This window comes from Sebastes fasciatus, chromosome 10, assembly GCF_043250625.1.
Source record: "Sebastes fasciatus isolate fSebFas1 chromosome 10, fSebFas1.pri, whole genome shotgun sequence".
NCBI classification, from domain to species: Eukaryota; Metazoa; Chordata; class Actinopteri; order Perciformes; family Sebastidae; genus Sebastes; species Sebastes fasciatus.
In genome coordinates, this window is record NC_133804.1 from 28,371,620 (window position 1) to 28,385,572 (window position 13,953).

The 13,953-nt window shown below is 38.8% G+C and overlaps 3 protein-coding genes across 3 annotated transcripts; 1 reads left to right on the forward strand and 2 right to left on the reverse strand.

The window, feature by feature from the left end:
* Positions 1-2,670, reverse strand: LOC141775935 (immunoglobulin lambda-1 light chain-like). The gene is made up of 4 exons (XM_074649675.1): positions 2,593-2,670; positions 2,133-2,477; positions 1,694-2,029; positions 1-32 (listed from the first exon to the last, which is right to left on the reverse strand). The coding sequence occupies exons 1-4, from the start codon at positions 2,633-2,635 to the stop codon at positions 1-3; spliced, it is 756 nt and encodes a 251-aa protein (XP_074505776.1). The 5' UTR covers positions 2,636-2,670.
* A 3,599-nt stretch (positions 2,671-6,269) lies between these two features.
* LOC141775937 (uncharacterized) lies at positions 6,270-8,510 on the forward strand. The gene is made up of 3 exons (XM_074649676.1): positions 6,270-6,303; positions 7,551-7,877; positions 8,122-8,510. The coding sequence occupies exons 1-3, from the start codon at positions 6,270-6,272 to the stop codon at positions 8,508-8,510; spliced, it is 750 nt and encodes a 249-aa protein (XP_074505777.1).
* Positions 8,511-11,199: 2,689 nt separating this feature from the next.
* Positions 11,200-13,886, reverse strand: LOC141775938 (immunoglobulin kappa light chain-like). Its single transcript, XM_074649677.1, has 5 exons — positions 13,868-13,886; positions 12,880-13,224; positions 12,444-12,786; positions 11,675-11,702; positions 11,200-11,343 (listed from the first exon to the last, which is right to left on the reverse strand). The coding sequence occupies exons 1-5, from the start codon at positions 13,884-13,886 to the stop codon at positions 11,200-11,202; spliced, it is 879 nt and encodes a 292-aa protein (XP_074505778.1).
* Positions 13,887-13,953: the final 67 nt, after the last annotated feature.

Here is a 13,953-nt window from a genome sequence, read left to right on the forward strand (position 1 = left end):
TTAATCTGAGGGGGGCAGAGGTGGAACTAGACCTGGACAGAAAACCAGACATACTGAGAAGCAAACTATAATTATCCTTTTATTTCTTGTAGCATTTGTGATGCTAAAATGCTGTTATTTCATATGAGAAGACAATATAGATATAGAATATACTGTTTAAGGTCAACAAAACAACAAAAGCAAACACAGGTCCACAGACATGTTGACCTTTATGTCACCATACAGAAGTACAAGCACAAAGCAACTGAACATTTGGTGCTCTCCCACAAAATCAGCCTGCAAAATTTTTTTTTTGAAAATATACTCATTCTGATACACAACTGCTTCCCATCACTACTGGATGTCAGTTGGGAATAAAAAGCTATACGTGTGCACACACACCCAAGCTGAAGCTCTCTGTAGAGACTCGGGGATCTTTGCACAGGCTGTGCTCGGTCTATAGAGAGGTGTGTTGCTGGTTGTGGTTATCTGCTCTAACAGCAAAGTACAACACTCTTGTGGTAACTCTCTCGTCTTCCTCTTCCCTCTTTTCACTTTCCGTGTGGAGAAATCCAGTGCTGCATAGTTCAGTCCTCCATCCTGCAAAAAACATAATATTTGTGTGTTAATGACAAATATTTCAGAGATTATGGCTGTAACATAAAGACCAAGTCCAGAGTATAGATTGCTTTACAGTGACTTTGCAGTTATCTAAACATACTTTTTTTTACGTAATTTCTCACTCACCAGTATTATATTTATACCTCTTGACTTTATCCCCATTTATCATATAACAACAGGCATTATGTTGTAGCTACTCAACAGTTTATTAGATTTTTCTTGTATGAGTATAATATTGTGTGTTTTGTCCAGAGGATCGAGTGGCAGAATATCTAGATCGCTACACCAAGACAACACACTGCCACGTATTTACCAGATCATTTGACAGATCCACAGTTGACCTGTTGTGTCCAAGATGATGGGAAGCACTCACTGGTGCTGTTAAAATAAAAACAAAGCCTTCAGAATATGTGTACACACATCAGTTTGATTTGTGTCTCCCTCTCATTAAAGGACATGGAAAAACAAAGAAAAGATTTTAATCACATTTTCAGTTAAACACTTTCACTCCTGTAATGAGCTCAATACAACTTCAGTGTTATAATGATAAACAATATAAATCGCAAACCCTCTAACCATCAGAAGCCCACATTTTCTGTTTTCACAGCAAAGTAATTTCATACATTCATATCTTTATGGTACAGTCTCAAAAAGTGAAACTTAAATGAAAGTAAAATTTGGTGAACCTACCTTTGCAATGTTCACAAACTTTCCTTCGATTTCCATAGATAATAAGGATGACAATCACAATGGCACAGCAGGCCAACAGGACTCCAAGCACAAGGACAACTGGGTACAGTTCTGATCCCGAATGGCAATCATTTCCTTAAAGACATTAAACATTATTTAATTATGGATCCTTGGGTAACACAGTGGCATTTAGAAAACTAATAACGTTTATCAACAGGCACAAATGTTCAAATATAGCATATATATCAAAGAATCCTTTTTTTTACTTGAGTTCTGGGACAAAGACTTGATCGATAATGAACACTGTCTTATAACATTTTGCCAAAATCGAATCAATATTAACCAGCCTAAATGAATTAATGCAAGATGCATATATGATTTAAATACAACTGTAAAAACTTACTTGTCTCCACTTTAGTTCCTTCACCAAACAGGATCTCTCCACATGTGACCACAGCGCAGTAGTAAGTCCCAGTATCAGAGGAGTTATGTATAGTTTTGGACAAACTGTAGACACAACTTCTTTCCTCATCTTCATTACTGTGAGCGTAAATGATGCCGGGATGAGATTCTCCTGATCCAGATCTGAACCAGTACACACTCTGTTCACCTGGACACTGATCTGCGTTTTCTTTGTTCTTGGAGAGAAGTGAACACTGGAGAGTCACGGAGTCGCCCGGCTGGACCGACTCAGTCTTCGGACTTTGTTTTACGTAGAAAAACTTCTGCTTATTACGATCTGCATGATTCAGTTAAAAAGACATCAAAAGGAATTAATGATCTTAATTACTTGTATGACATAAAAACTTGGCACAAATACTGAAAGTAAATATATATTTTACCGTTCACAGCCAAGAAGATGCCATTAGCAAAACTCTGTGAATACGTCCCTCCATTGAGACAGAAGTATGTTGCTTCGTCCTCTTTGCTGACATTTCTGATGGTAAGAACATACTGAGAATCCTCTTTTGTTGCTGTGAACCGTGGGTTGTTAAATTGTTCACTAGGTGTTATTCTGCCAACAATTACAGAAAAGACTGTTTGGGCCAAATATCCAAGAGACTGCTTGTACCAGCAAAATGATTGTCCTCCCGTCTCGGAAAATGGACAGTGTAAAGTAACATTTCCACCAACTTCAACCACAGTCGTAGAGATCTGATGAGGAAGCTCTGCAGTTTGAATCAGGTCTGAAGAAAAGAGACAAACAGTAACAGAGCTTCAACACAAAAGAAGTAAAAAGGTAAAGTATTAAGATTATTACATGGTCTAGTCTTTCTCATAGTAGTTAAGAATTGCACTTACACACAGTACAAAGTAGAATCAAAGCAGTCAGTCTTCCGGTCATTGTGGCACATACAGCACTCTTGTCTTGCACTACTGATGTCTACCGCCCAAATGAAAGATAGTCAGGAGGTGATCAAGGTTTACAAAGTAGAACTCATTATGATTGGCTGAAATGCAGACAATGAGCATAGCCCTAAATTTAGCAAACTCATGATCGTGTCCCCTTTTCAGTGAAATTCAGATGCATTTGTATTTGTATTTTTCTTTTAATGTTAGACTAATAATGTATTTGCGGTGAATTGCTTATCTAAAGATAAATAATAAACCAAATTACACTCAGTTTAAAAAAAAAAAAGTAATCAGCAATAATAATGAAGCTGAGGTTAAATAAAATAAATACTTTTTATTTTTCAAAAAGTATAACATTTAACGTCTACTAAATGGACCTTTATGCCGGGTTCACCCTGGACGCAGAACTGCCTGAAAGCGGCGTACAATGTTAATTGTCAAGCGAGCCGAAGCCTGGCTGTTCACACAAGAAGTCTATTTTTCGGCGCCGGTCAACAAGCAATTCTGCTGTTTTCTGTCGAGCTCTCTCTCTTTCTATGTCTGTCAGTGTGTCTGTGTTTCTGCTAGTCTGACAACTGACAAATATGCACAATAATTACACAATTTAAAACCCACGATCATAAACAGCAGTGACACTAGATTATTTCTAATAAATATAGTAGATGGATTTTGAAATTTGATCGGGGGGGTCAAGTCAAAAGCGTCCGTGTGATGCATATTTTATCATCTTATCAGAATCAGGTCATTTATATGACATATAATATATCATTTATATTGTTTTTAGTAGATTAGCATTGTGTTTTCTTGCCAGAAACTGTGGCTGAAGATCGCGAGCCAGCTGCAGGGCTCCGTTGCGCGGTGCGTCCAGTGTGAACAGCCCGTCCAGTGTGAACAGCCCAATTGGTTTACATGGGCGCCGAAAGGATGCGGGCAGCACTTCCCTGAAATCGCAGCTCTTCCGCGTCCAGTGTGAACCCGGCGTAAGTGGGGTTGCTTTCTCAGCCTCAGGGAGCAGAGGACAAATAGTTTGTAGTTGTATCTGATGGTGCTAGTCTTTTACTTTTCCTGCATAAATGATGCTGCAACAGGTGTATTCTGAGATTTCATCTGCACTTTTTAATAGGCTTGTTTACAACCAATTCTGACCTTTTCTGAAACTGGTTGTAGCAAAGCTGTCTGACCAGGCTAACACAAGGCTACCAAACACCATGTAACATACTGCTGTGTACAGGCAGCAGACCCACAAAAGAAAACTAACACGACTGACAGACTCATGCAAACTTCTCGTCACAACAGTGTACAGAATTACAACTGAAACAGGAATTTATTGTTGAAAACTTTCTAGTCCTTATTTAAATGACTTCACTACACAGGCTCACTACAATTTGTCCCAGTAATGCCCAATTCCAACCAGGTTAGTGAGGTTATTCATGTGTTAGCGACATGTCAGGACCCTTTATTTGGCATTCAGCACAGTATCTTTAGGAATCGCATCAATATTGGACGATTCTACTGAACATGATTTAGGTGTGGTGCAGTGTTGGGCAGTAACGCATTATAATAACAGAGCTATTTATGTTGTAAGTGCATATTTTTTCAGGACTGTTTGCTAAATAATGTGTTAGAAAACATTGCGAGAGGACAACTACTCTGTGTTTCTTGTCTCACAGCACTTTGTAACGGCAATTTACATTGAAAACAACAAGCAGAGCCACATAAAACAGCTACACTGACAGACAAAAGCTTTGGTGGGCCATTTCTGCCTTTGACCAACCACTGAAGCTGTTTAACTGGAAGAGACCTGCCTATAGGTATCAACAGGATATGTAGTGAGGTTAGAGGTGCAAGAAGAGAAGTGCAACAAGAGGCATCAGAAAGTTAATTTTAGTTCAGCTGCAGTTTTGTAACTTATTACACCGATGCACGCAGGTGCAGACTTTCAAATGGATTTTTAAATTTTTAAATAGGTCCACTACATGCACCGTGCATCACACTGCAAATGAAAGGACTTTTGAGTCAACCCAGTTCACCACACATTGATAATGTGTTAATACTGTTTCCATCTGCCCTGCAGGCACATCCTGTGCCTCTGAGAACATATTTATCAAAGATCAGTCACCTCTTCACGTGATCTTTGAGCTCTGATAAATATATAAAGCCCAAGGAAATGAAGGTCATTCTATGAAGACAGACACATTATATATTTGGGGGTCTTCGTGACATGAATAACTGATGTGGAGTAAGAGATCGTGATTTTGCATCAGTAGATTAAAACATAGATGTGCTGCACCTTCACCAAGATCTGGGTTGGATCAGTGAATGTGTAGCACTGACAATGCATGACTAAAATACTGTATCACTGACCAGGTGTGGCTTTGCATAACCCTCCTGCACCACGACACTATTTGCTTACTATTGCACATGCTTTGCTGACTTCATAACCCCCCTTCATAAGACTAAAATGGTGAGAATGACAGGAAGAAAGGAGGCTCTGAAATCACACCTTATTTTGGCAGCCCAACCACAGCCATGCTCAACTTTCCACTCGTCATTTGTTCGTCATTGGTGAGTGTTAAACTGGAACAACAGACATTTTTAAAACATTGATTTTATTCTGGAGGCTATATAACATGAAGGAAAAATACTGCAACTTGCTCATGTACACAAGGGCCGGGAAACCACAAGGTGGCAGCGGCCATTGACATTAACTACCTGCCAATGGCGATTTGAATGGAGTATAGAATTTCAAAAATATTCTCAATATAAATCAACATGCTGTCACTTCCTGAATCTATTTTATGAACAATAAACACTTATAAGAGAGGGAAACTGTGTCATACCTTTCTGACTTCTCTCGTTTTCCAGTAGTTATAGTTTATGCAAGTGCTGTCCCTTTGAACAGAGAAATCCACTGGAACGGAGAGATGCGCATGATTTCAGCGTATGTTGTGACGGTCATCTCGCAGCTAGTGACCATGTTAGTGATAGGCACGGCATATTGGTAGCTACCTAGTTTGATAGTAAAATAACGTTAGCAATAGCTTATTCCATAGATACAGTACTAGATCTTTGTTGACCAACTAAAGCGCGGATGGGAATAGTCCGAGATGCCTTACTGGTGTGCTAGAGTTGGGCCGGTGTAAAAGTGATCAAACCAGTTTGATATTAAACCAAACACCTCAGGCCATGTCGTGCTTTAATTATATTCTCCTCAGAAACTGTGTACGGTAACGGTGGGCTGCTCATATCTAGATAACTGGAGTAACTTGTATTTCATCTGCTCTCATTACTGAACAGGAAACTAGTCCCATTCAGAAGGTTTGTGGTGTAATGGCGTTGATAAATGTGTGTGAGAGAGAGAGTAGAAAGCCTTTCTAAGCTTTAATGTTGTCTTAGCTATTAACAATCTCGACCGGCCTTGGAAACAGAACACAAGCAGCCCATGCTGACCAATCACATTTCATGTGGTACATGTGGTATCTCTGTTGCCAGCATAGCTCTGACGTGTAGATACATTTTTGGAGAGGTACACATCCGCTATAGATTAGCTATAAAGCTATCAGGACCATGGATCAAGCTTAAAGGTAGTGTTGGTAGTGTTCTTCAAAAACATTGGCCGTTTCACCATGCTCCAAGTTCCTAGGCCACTTAGTCTGCAAGGTATCTCTTTGTGAAGACCCAATGTACTCACAGGAGGCAGGGAAAACTTGAACGAGGCTTTATTTCAGAAGCAATTACAACGTTACGGCACATCTCGCCCGGCCCACTACCGACTTGATGTTCCGTGCACTCATTTGCATCGCAACAGAGTCTTCCACAAGCGGCTAGCTTGACAGCGGTGAGTACTAACAGTAGCCATGTTTATTGTTTACTGTATTATGATATGTTTATGTTCATTATAATCATTTTGGGGGAGTGGTTTTGGAGGGAGGCCTGAAGGGACCGACTGTCAGTGTTACAAACTTTGCGTCTTTCTATCTAGATTTAGGGACATTTGTAGCTGCTAGCTACTTTCATTGGAAAAGACAGCACTGGGCTGGGTTTTTCGTTTGGATAACGTTTAAAATCTAGCTTACTCTTGCTAGTTTCTCAACATTACCAACCCTAGCTTTAAGTCTTCTCTAGTTCATGTATAGGAGTCAATGATGTCATTTTTGATTATGAATATTATAACTCTTAACTAACTAACATACCTTTATTACCAAAAACAACAGTTGATGAAGCTTGCACCTCTTTTGCCTTTTTTTAACCATAACACAATATTCCCAAACCTCAACCAAATGTTTTAGTTACTTCACCATACAGTAGTTGCCAAGCACATACAGTATATTGTATAAATACATAATTCTGTCTGGATTTTTGTGGAAATCTGTAAACTACGTTGAACTGCGGTAATGTCGAGAGTGTGGGAAAATGAGGTCACTTCAAGATGAAATGACATTAGGGCCATGAGAAATATGCCTTTGTTGTTGCTGATTTTTTTTTTACTGTAAGTACCCACCCTGAAAACCAAACATGAGATGACAAACACATAAAACAACACCAGCAACACGCTTTAAAGTTGGAAAGTTTTGGTTGACATATTTCCACTGTGGTAGTACAGTGAAGCGCCGACATAACGAGAGGCCAATCAGATTGCTCTGAAATTGTTCCCTCCCATTTCATATGATTACATTAAGGTGAATCATCTTCTCAAACGATCTAATTCAACTGCAGTCTCTCATGTGGAAAGAAAATGAAGATCATATTTTTTATTCTGCTCGTGCTCAAAATTGGACGTAAGTATTAGCCACATTTATTCCACATATATATTTAAAATACATTTGTCACCTTCATGTAGTAATATAGAGAAGGCATATGAATGTATCTATGCTGTTAGTTATTACTCTGTTTGATTTTATTTTCAGGATGCACAGACGATCGCATCTCTGAGGCGAAGACCATTGGTGTTGGACAAAATGTCAATCTTACATGTACCCGCCAGACATCATGGCGTACAACATACTTATTTTGGATCAGGGTCGTTTCTGGAACCTTTCCTGAAATATTAGGAAGCACAATAACCTATAACAAGGTTGTTGAGGAGACTCATCGCGTTACAGCAACACAAGAGCCTGGAGCATTTGTTCTGCATATTACCAAAACACAGTTCAGCGATACTGCGGTCTACTATTGTATAAAAGTGACACGAAGCAACATGACATTTTTGGAAGGAATATTTCTGAGAGTCAAAGGTAAAAACACTCCAGATGCCTTAAAAATGATAGAATTATACATAATTTATAACAGCAATGTTACATATTTTAATGTTTTAAAATTTTCTTACTAACTTCTATTAAGTTGTTGTATGTTTGCATGATTCATATAGAAGTCACCAGACTCTTTTGTTTAAGAATAGATCATTGTAACCTCAACACCTATAATGTATCCTTGAATTGAGTAAAAGATGTTTTTTATCTCTTTATTATTATTTCCCAGGACCAGAACCTGATATCACTGCCGTCACTCAAGACTTTCCGTCTGATCCGGTCCGTCCAGGAGACTCAGTGACTCTGCAGTGTTCAGTCCTCTTTGACTCTGAGAAGAAAGCATGTCCAGGAGAACACAGTGTGTTCTGGTTCAGAGCCGGATCAGATAAATCTCATCCCAGTTTAATTTATGCCCAAAGAAACAATAGAGATGGATGTGAGAAGAGCCCCGAGGCTCGCTCTCCACAGAAATGTGTCTACAGCTTCTCTAAGAACGTCAGCTCCTCTGATGCCGGGACTTATTACTGTGCTGTGGCCACATGTGGGGAGATATTATTTGGAAATGGGTCAAAACTGACAATTGAAGGTAACTGCATCATATTTCTATATAATGGTTAAATTATCATAATCTTATCAAATACCGTAAATAATTTATTACTATTTATTAACTTTAATTATTTGTTTTTTTAATGTTTCAGTTGGCAGCACGTGTGATTCACAGAACGACAACACGATTGTCTTTCTCTTATGTGCTGCTTTGGCTATAAGTCTGATTGTTATAGCCTTCCTTGTTTATGCCATCAGGAAAAAATCCTGTAATTGTTGCAACGGTAAGAGACATTACTCTATCTATTAAAGCACTAGCACAGCCAGAAAAAACCTAGTGGATGTGCTACATGATCCAGGGATGGACTGGGTCTGAGATTCAGCCCGGGACGTTGAGATGTAGAGGCCTTTTCTTTTATGCGAGTGGCCAATTGGGCTTTTTTAACCCTAATACACCCACCTCAGTATGTATTTATGAAAAGATGTGGCTGTTGACTTGAACTCTGATGTCTGGGTGCAAGTGAATGCGGCAAGAGATGACGCTGCCAGCTGCCACTCCGTTTTCTACCGGCCCGGCAGCTTTCTATACAGCCTCTCCAGGTCCAGACTGCTCATGACTTTTTTTCATTGCTGAATGTGTGTGTAGGGTTGCCAACTTCGACTGGTAGAAATATTGAACTGCTGCAGATGGATAGTGGCGGGCTGTTTAGCAATAGTAACTCGTTTTAGTAAGGCTATCACTAAATATTCAATCTGCATCACATTTTTGTGTGTGCCAGCTGCGTCTTTGCATGGTACAGGCACACCGTGACTACGCCATATTATCAAAGTGTGTTTCCCCAAAAGCTAACATCATTTGATTCATTTGTGCTCTGTATAAGTCAACCTATAGTATCATACATTTGTAATAAAGTTAAATCCATCATTTTTTACTATCTGTTATTCATCTTTTTTTAATAATACAGCTGCCGCCACTCTGCAAACAAATGATGGAACAGCCAGTGGTAATCAGCAAAGTCAACAGGTAAGGAATTTAAACTGTATAAAAGCAATTTTTATGTTTATATGTGCATGTATTGGAATCCGCTCACTCATGATTTTATTTCTTCAGAGAAATGAGGACACTTTGGTTTATTGTACACCAGTCTTTACCAGGAGGAAAGCCGGCAACGCAGGGAGAAGGAATCAAAGAAAGGAAGAGACGATCTACACCGATATCAGGGCTTTTGTGAGGGATCAATAATCCAAATACTGATTTGCTAATTGGTCCAAAAATAACCATGTTTAATAGTTTTTCGTAATAGCCTGTAGCATTGTGTATTCCAACCATGTTATTTTGTTTCATTTTTTGTGCATTTTATTAAAGTTTTTCATACAAAAAAATTCTGCCCCTTTTTTGGAAGATTCATTTTGAAAGAGCGGTGAGAAGAGTTCAACACAATTGAACTAAAAGGAGTTTATATTTGTGTGCACGTGTTGTTTCCTTTCTTAGTAAACAAACTTATATTATGACAAAAGATACCACATCTACAATGAAATTGTAAATAGAAATGAACACCTGTTTTCTTACAGTACATACAGTGTGTGTTAACTTTGAAAAGACCTTCAGTTTCAATCACTGCAGGATGCATCTTACTGTACAAAACCGATCTGTTAACACATAAAATCCAAATTTCTTAATTCAGTACAAATTAACTTCTTCATTGCCATCAGCACATCACATGCAAGCATTGTACTCACATTTGCACCTGGAAAACAACAAAAATGCAACTACACAAATAGAAAATCAACTCAGGGCTCAAACAATATAATAATAGCAAGAAATCAGAAATCAATCATATGATACCGTCCAAATCTATCAGACAAGACTTATAAACACCTGGCAAAGTACTTAAAACCTTTTCATGATGACACACACAGACTGACAAGGTGAAAACAATACCAGCCACACGCTGCCGTGGCTGGTGATTAACAGAGCAAGCTTACCTTACTTCAGGTAATAGGAGATAGCTCATCATTGCATGTTGATTACCAGCAACGACAGCGACGCTGTTATTGATTTCACCTTGTGAGTCTGTGTGTGTGTGTCATCAGGTGTTTATATTTCTGTCTGTGGACTCAGTTTGTCGCTGCGATATCGTCACAACTGTGCAAGATGTAGTCACAAAACTTCAGGGTTGAGATCAAAATGAAGGCTGAGTTTGAAGATGGGTGTGGTCCAAGCAAGGGCACTGGAAGAAGAGGGTCGGAGGTGGGGAAGAGGCCCCCCACCTGGCCCGATTTGGCATCTTGGCTGGTGTGATCCCATCTCAAGATGGTAGTTTCATCCGTCTTTTTTTCATACAAAGAAATGTTACCTCTTTAATATGAGGGGGGCCGAGATGGAACTAAACCTGGACAGAAAACCAGACATACTTAGAAGCAAACTATAATTATCCTTTTTTTTTCTTGTAGTATTTGTGATGAGTGAAAATGCTGTTATTTCATATGAGAAGACAATATAAATATAAAGTATACTGTTTTAGCTCAACAAAACAACAAAAGCAAACACAGCTCCACAGACATGTTGACCTTTATGTCACCATACAGAAGTACAAGCACAAAGCAACTGTTCATCTGGTGCTCTCACAAAATCAGCCTGCAAACTGCTTCCCATCACTACTGGATGTCAGTTGAGAATAAAAAGCTATACGTGTGCACACACACCCAAGCTGAAGCTCTCTGTAGAGACTTGGGGATCTTTGCACAGGCTGTGCTCGGTCTATAGAGAGGTGTGTTGCTGTTTGTGGTTATCTGCTCTAACAGCAGAGTACAAACACTCTTGTGGTGACTCTCTCGTCTTCCTCTTCCCTCTTTTCACTTTCCTTGTGGAGAAATCCAGTGCTGCATAGTTCAGTCCTCCATCCTGCAAAAACATAATATTTGTGTTTTAATGACAAATATTTCAGAGATCAGGGCTGTAACATAAAGACCAAGTCTAGAGTATAGATTGCTTTACAGTGTCTTTGCAGTCATCGAAACATACTTTCTTTTACGTAATTTCTCAGTCATCAGTATTATATTTATACCTCTTGACTTTATCCCCATTTATCATATAACAACAGGCATTATGTTGTAGCTACTCCACAGTTTATTAGATTTTTCTTGTATGAGAATAATATTGTGTGTTTAGTCCAGGAGATCAAGGCAGAATATCTAGATCACTACACCAAGACAACACACTGCCACGTATTTACCAGATCATTTGACAGATCCACAGTTGACCTGTTGTGTCCAAGATGATGGGTAGCACTCACTGGTCCTGTTAAAATAAAAAACAAAGCCTTCAGAATATTTGTACACCGTCAGTGTGACTTTTGTCACCCTCTCATTAAAGGACATGGAAAAACAAAGAAAATATTTTAATCATATTTTCAGTTAAACACTTTCACTCCTGTAATGAGCTCAAAACAACTTCTGTGTTATAATGATAAACAATATAAATCGCCAACCCTCTAACCATCAGAAGCCCACATATTCTCATTTTTTAACAGAAAGTCATTTCATACATTCATATCTTTATGGTACGGTCTCAAAAAGTGTAATTTAAATTAAGGTAAAATTTGGTGAACCTACCTTTGCAATGTTCACAAACTTTCCTTCGATTTCCATAGAAAATAAGGACGACAATCACAATGGCACAGCAGGCCAACAGGACTCCAAGCACAGGGACAACTGGGTCCAGTTCTGATCCTGAATCACAAACATTTCCTTAAAGACATTAAACATTATTTAATTATGGACTCTTGGGTAACACAGTGGCATTTAGAAAACTAATAACGTTTATCAACAGGCACAAATTTTCAAATATAGCATTTAGTCAAAGATTATTCTTTTTTTACTTGAGTTCTGGGACAAAGACTTGATCGATAATGAACACTGTCTTATAACATTTTGCCAAAATCAAGTTAATATTAACCAGGCTAAATGAATTAATACAAGATGCATATATGATTTAAATACAACTGTAAAAACTTACTTGTCTCCACTTTAGTTCCTTCACCAAACAGGATCTCTCCACATGTGACCACAGCGCAGTAGTAAGTCCCAGTATCAGAGGAGTTCTGTATAGTTTTGGACAGACTGTAGACACAACGTTTTTCCTCTTCTTCATCACTGTGAGTGTAAATGATGCCTGGATGAGATTCTCCTGATCCAGATCTGAACCAGTACACATTCTGTTCACCTGGACACTGGACTTCTGTGTTGTTGGAGAGAAGTGAACACTGGAGAGTCACTGAGTCGCCCGGCTTTACCGACTCAGTCTTCGGACTTTGTTTTACATAGAAAGATTTCTGCTGATTACGATCTGCATGATTCAGTAAAAAAAGACGTCAAAAGGAATTAATGATCTTAATTAAATAAACTTGGCACAAAAACTGAAAGTAAATATATATTTTACCGTTCACAGCCAAGAAGATGCCATTAACAAAACTCTGTGAATACGTCCCTCCATTGAGACAGAAGTATGTTGCTTCGTCCTCTTTGCTGACATTTCTGATGGTAAGAACATACTGAGTATCCTCTTTTGTTGCAGTGAACCGTGGGTTGTTAAATTGTTCAGTAGGTGTTATTCTGCCAACAACTACAGCAACGACTGTTTGGGCCAAATATCCAAGAGACTGCTTGTACCAGTAAAATGATTGTCCTTCCGTCTTAGAAAATGGACAGTACAAAGTAACATTTTCACCAACTTCAACCACCTTCGTAGAGATCTGGTGAGGAAGCTCTGCAGTTTGAATCACGTCTGAAGAAAAGAGACAAACAGTAACAGAGCTTCAACACAAAAGAAGTAAAAAGGTAAAGTACTAAGATTATTACATGGTCTAGTCTTTCTCATAGTAGTTAAGAATTGCACTTACACACAGTACAAAGTAGAATCAAAGCAGTCAGTGTTCCGGTCATTGTGGCACATACAGCACTCTTGTCTTGCACTACTGATGTCTACCGCCCAAATGAAAGATAGTCAGGACGTGATCAAGGTTTACAAAGTAGAAGCAAAATCGGTCTTACTGTCACACTGTATGTGTGTATTTAAAGGTCACGATGCAGAGCAATGTTTTGCTTTTGATCACTTTGTTTGTATATTGAGTTTGCCAGCACACGCACAAGGACGCACATTTACATGCATATGCAGGTGACACAATTCACATTTTCTGCCAGTTTCACGCAGTAACATGCCAAGAAATGTAGCAATGTGGAAAGCAGTGTTGCTAACTTCACACACTTTTGTAACTGAACAAAACCTCAATGATTTTTTGGATGTATTGGTAGCTAGCTTGTCAGTTAATGACATACAACATTTAAATGAGACATTATTGGAGTTGCTGAAGCAGTATTCTCCTTTTTCAGCTACAGTAGGCCAGCTGTTATGCTTGCTGTGTTTGTACTAAGCTGGGCTAAACTCATGCTGGAGCTAGAGTGAAATGTTTGATATTTGTCATAATTTGGGCGTCCAAATCACCAACAAGAGAAA

What these genes read in the sequence shown, in the direction of transcription:
- LOC141775935 (XM_074649675.1), bottom strand. Translation starts at nt 2,635, where the DNA reads ATGACCGGAAGACTGACTGCTTTGATTCTACTTTGTACTGTGT. An exon ending in GATTCTACTTTGTACTGTGT is followed by an intron (nt 2,478 to 2,592) that starts GTAAGTGCAATT and finishes TCTTTTCTTCAG; the next exon opens with ACCTGATTCAAACTGCAGAG. An exon ending in AGGAACTAAAGTGGAGACAA is followed by an intron (nt 33 to 1,693) that starts GTAAGTTTTTAC and finishes TTTTCTGTCCAG; the next exon opens with GTCTAGTTCCACCTCTGCCC.
- LOC141775937 (XM_074649676.1), top strand. Translation starts at nt 6,270, where the DNA reads ATGCTCCAAGTTCCTAGGCCACTTAGTCTGCAAG. An exon ending in TAGGCCACTTAGTCTGCAAG is followed by an intron (nt 6,304 to 7,550) that starts GTATCTCTTTGT and finishes TTTTATTTTCAG; the next exon opens with GATGCACAGACGATCGCATC. An exon ending in AATATTTCTGAGAGTCAAAG is followed by an intron (nt 7,878 to 8,121) that starts GTAAAAACACTC and finishes ATTATTTCCCAG; the next exon opens with GACCAGAACCTGATATCACT.
- LOC141775938 (XM_074649677.1), bottom strand. An exon ending in GAGACAAGTAAGTTTTTACA is followed by an intron (nt 11,703 to 12,443) that starts GTTGTATTTAAA and finishes TGGACACAACAG; the next exon opens with GTCAACTGTGGATCTGTCAA. An exon ending in TGGATCTGTCAAATGATCTG is followed by an intron (nt 11,344 to 11,674) that starts GTAAATACGTGG and finishes ATGTTTTTGCAG; the next exon opens with GATGGAGGACTGAACTATGC.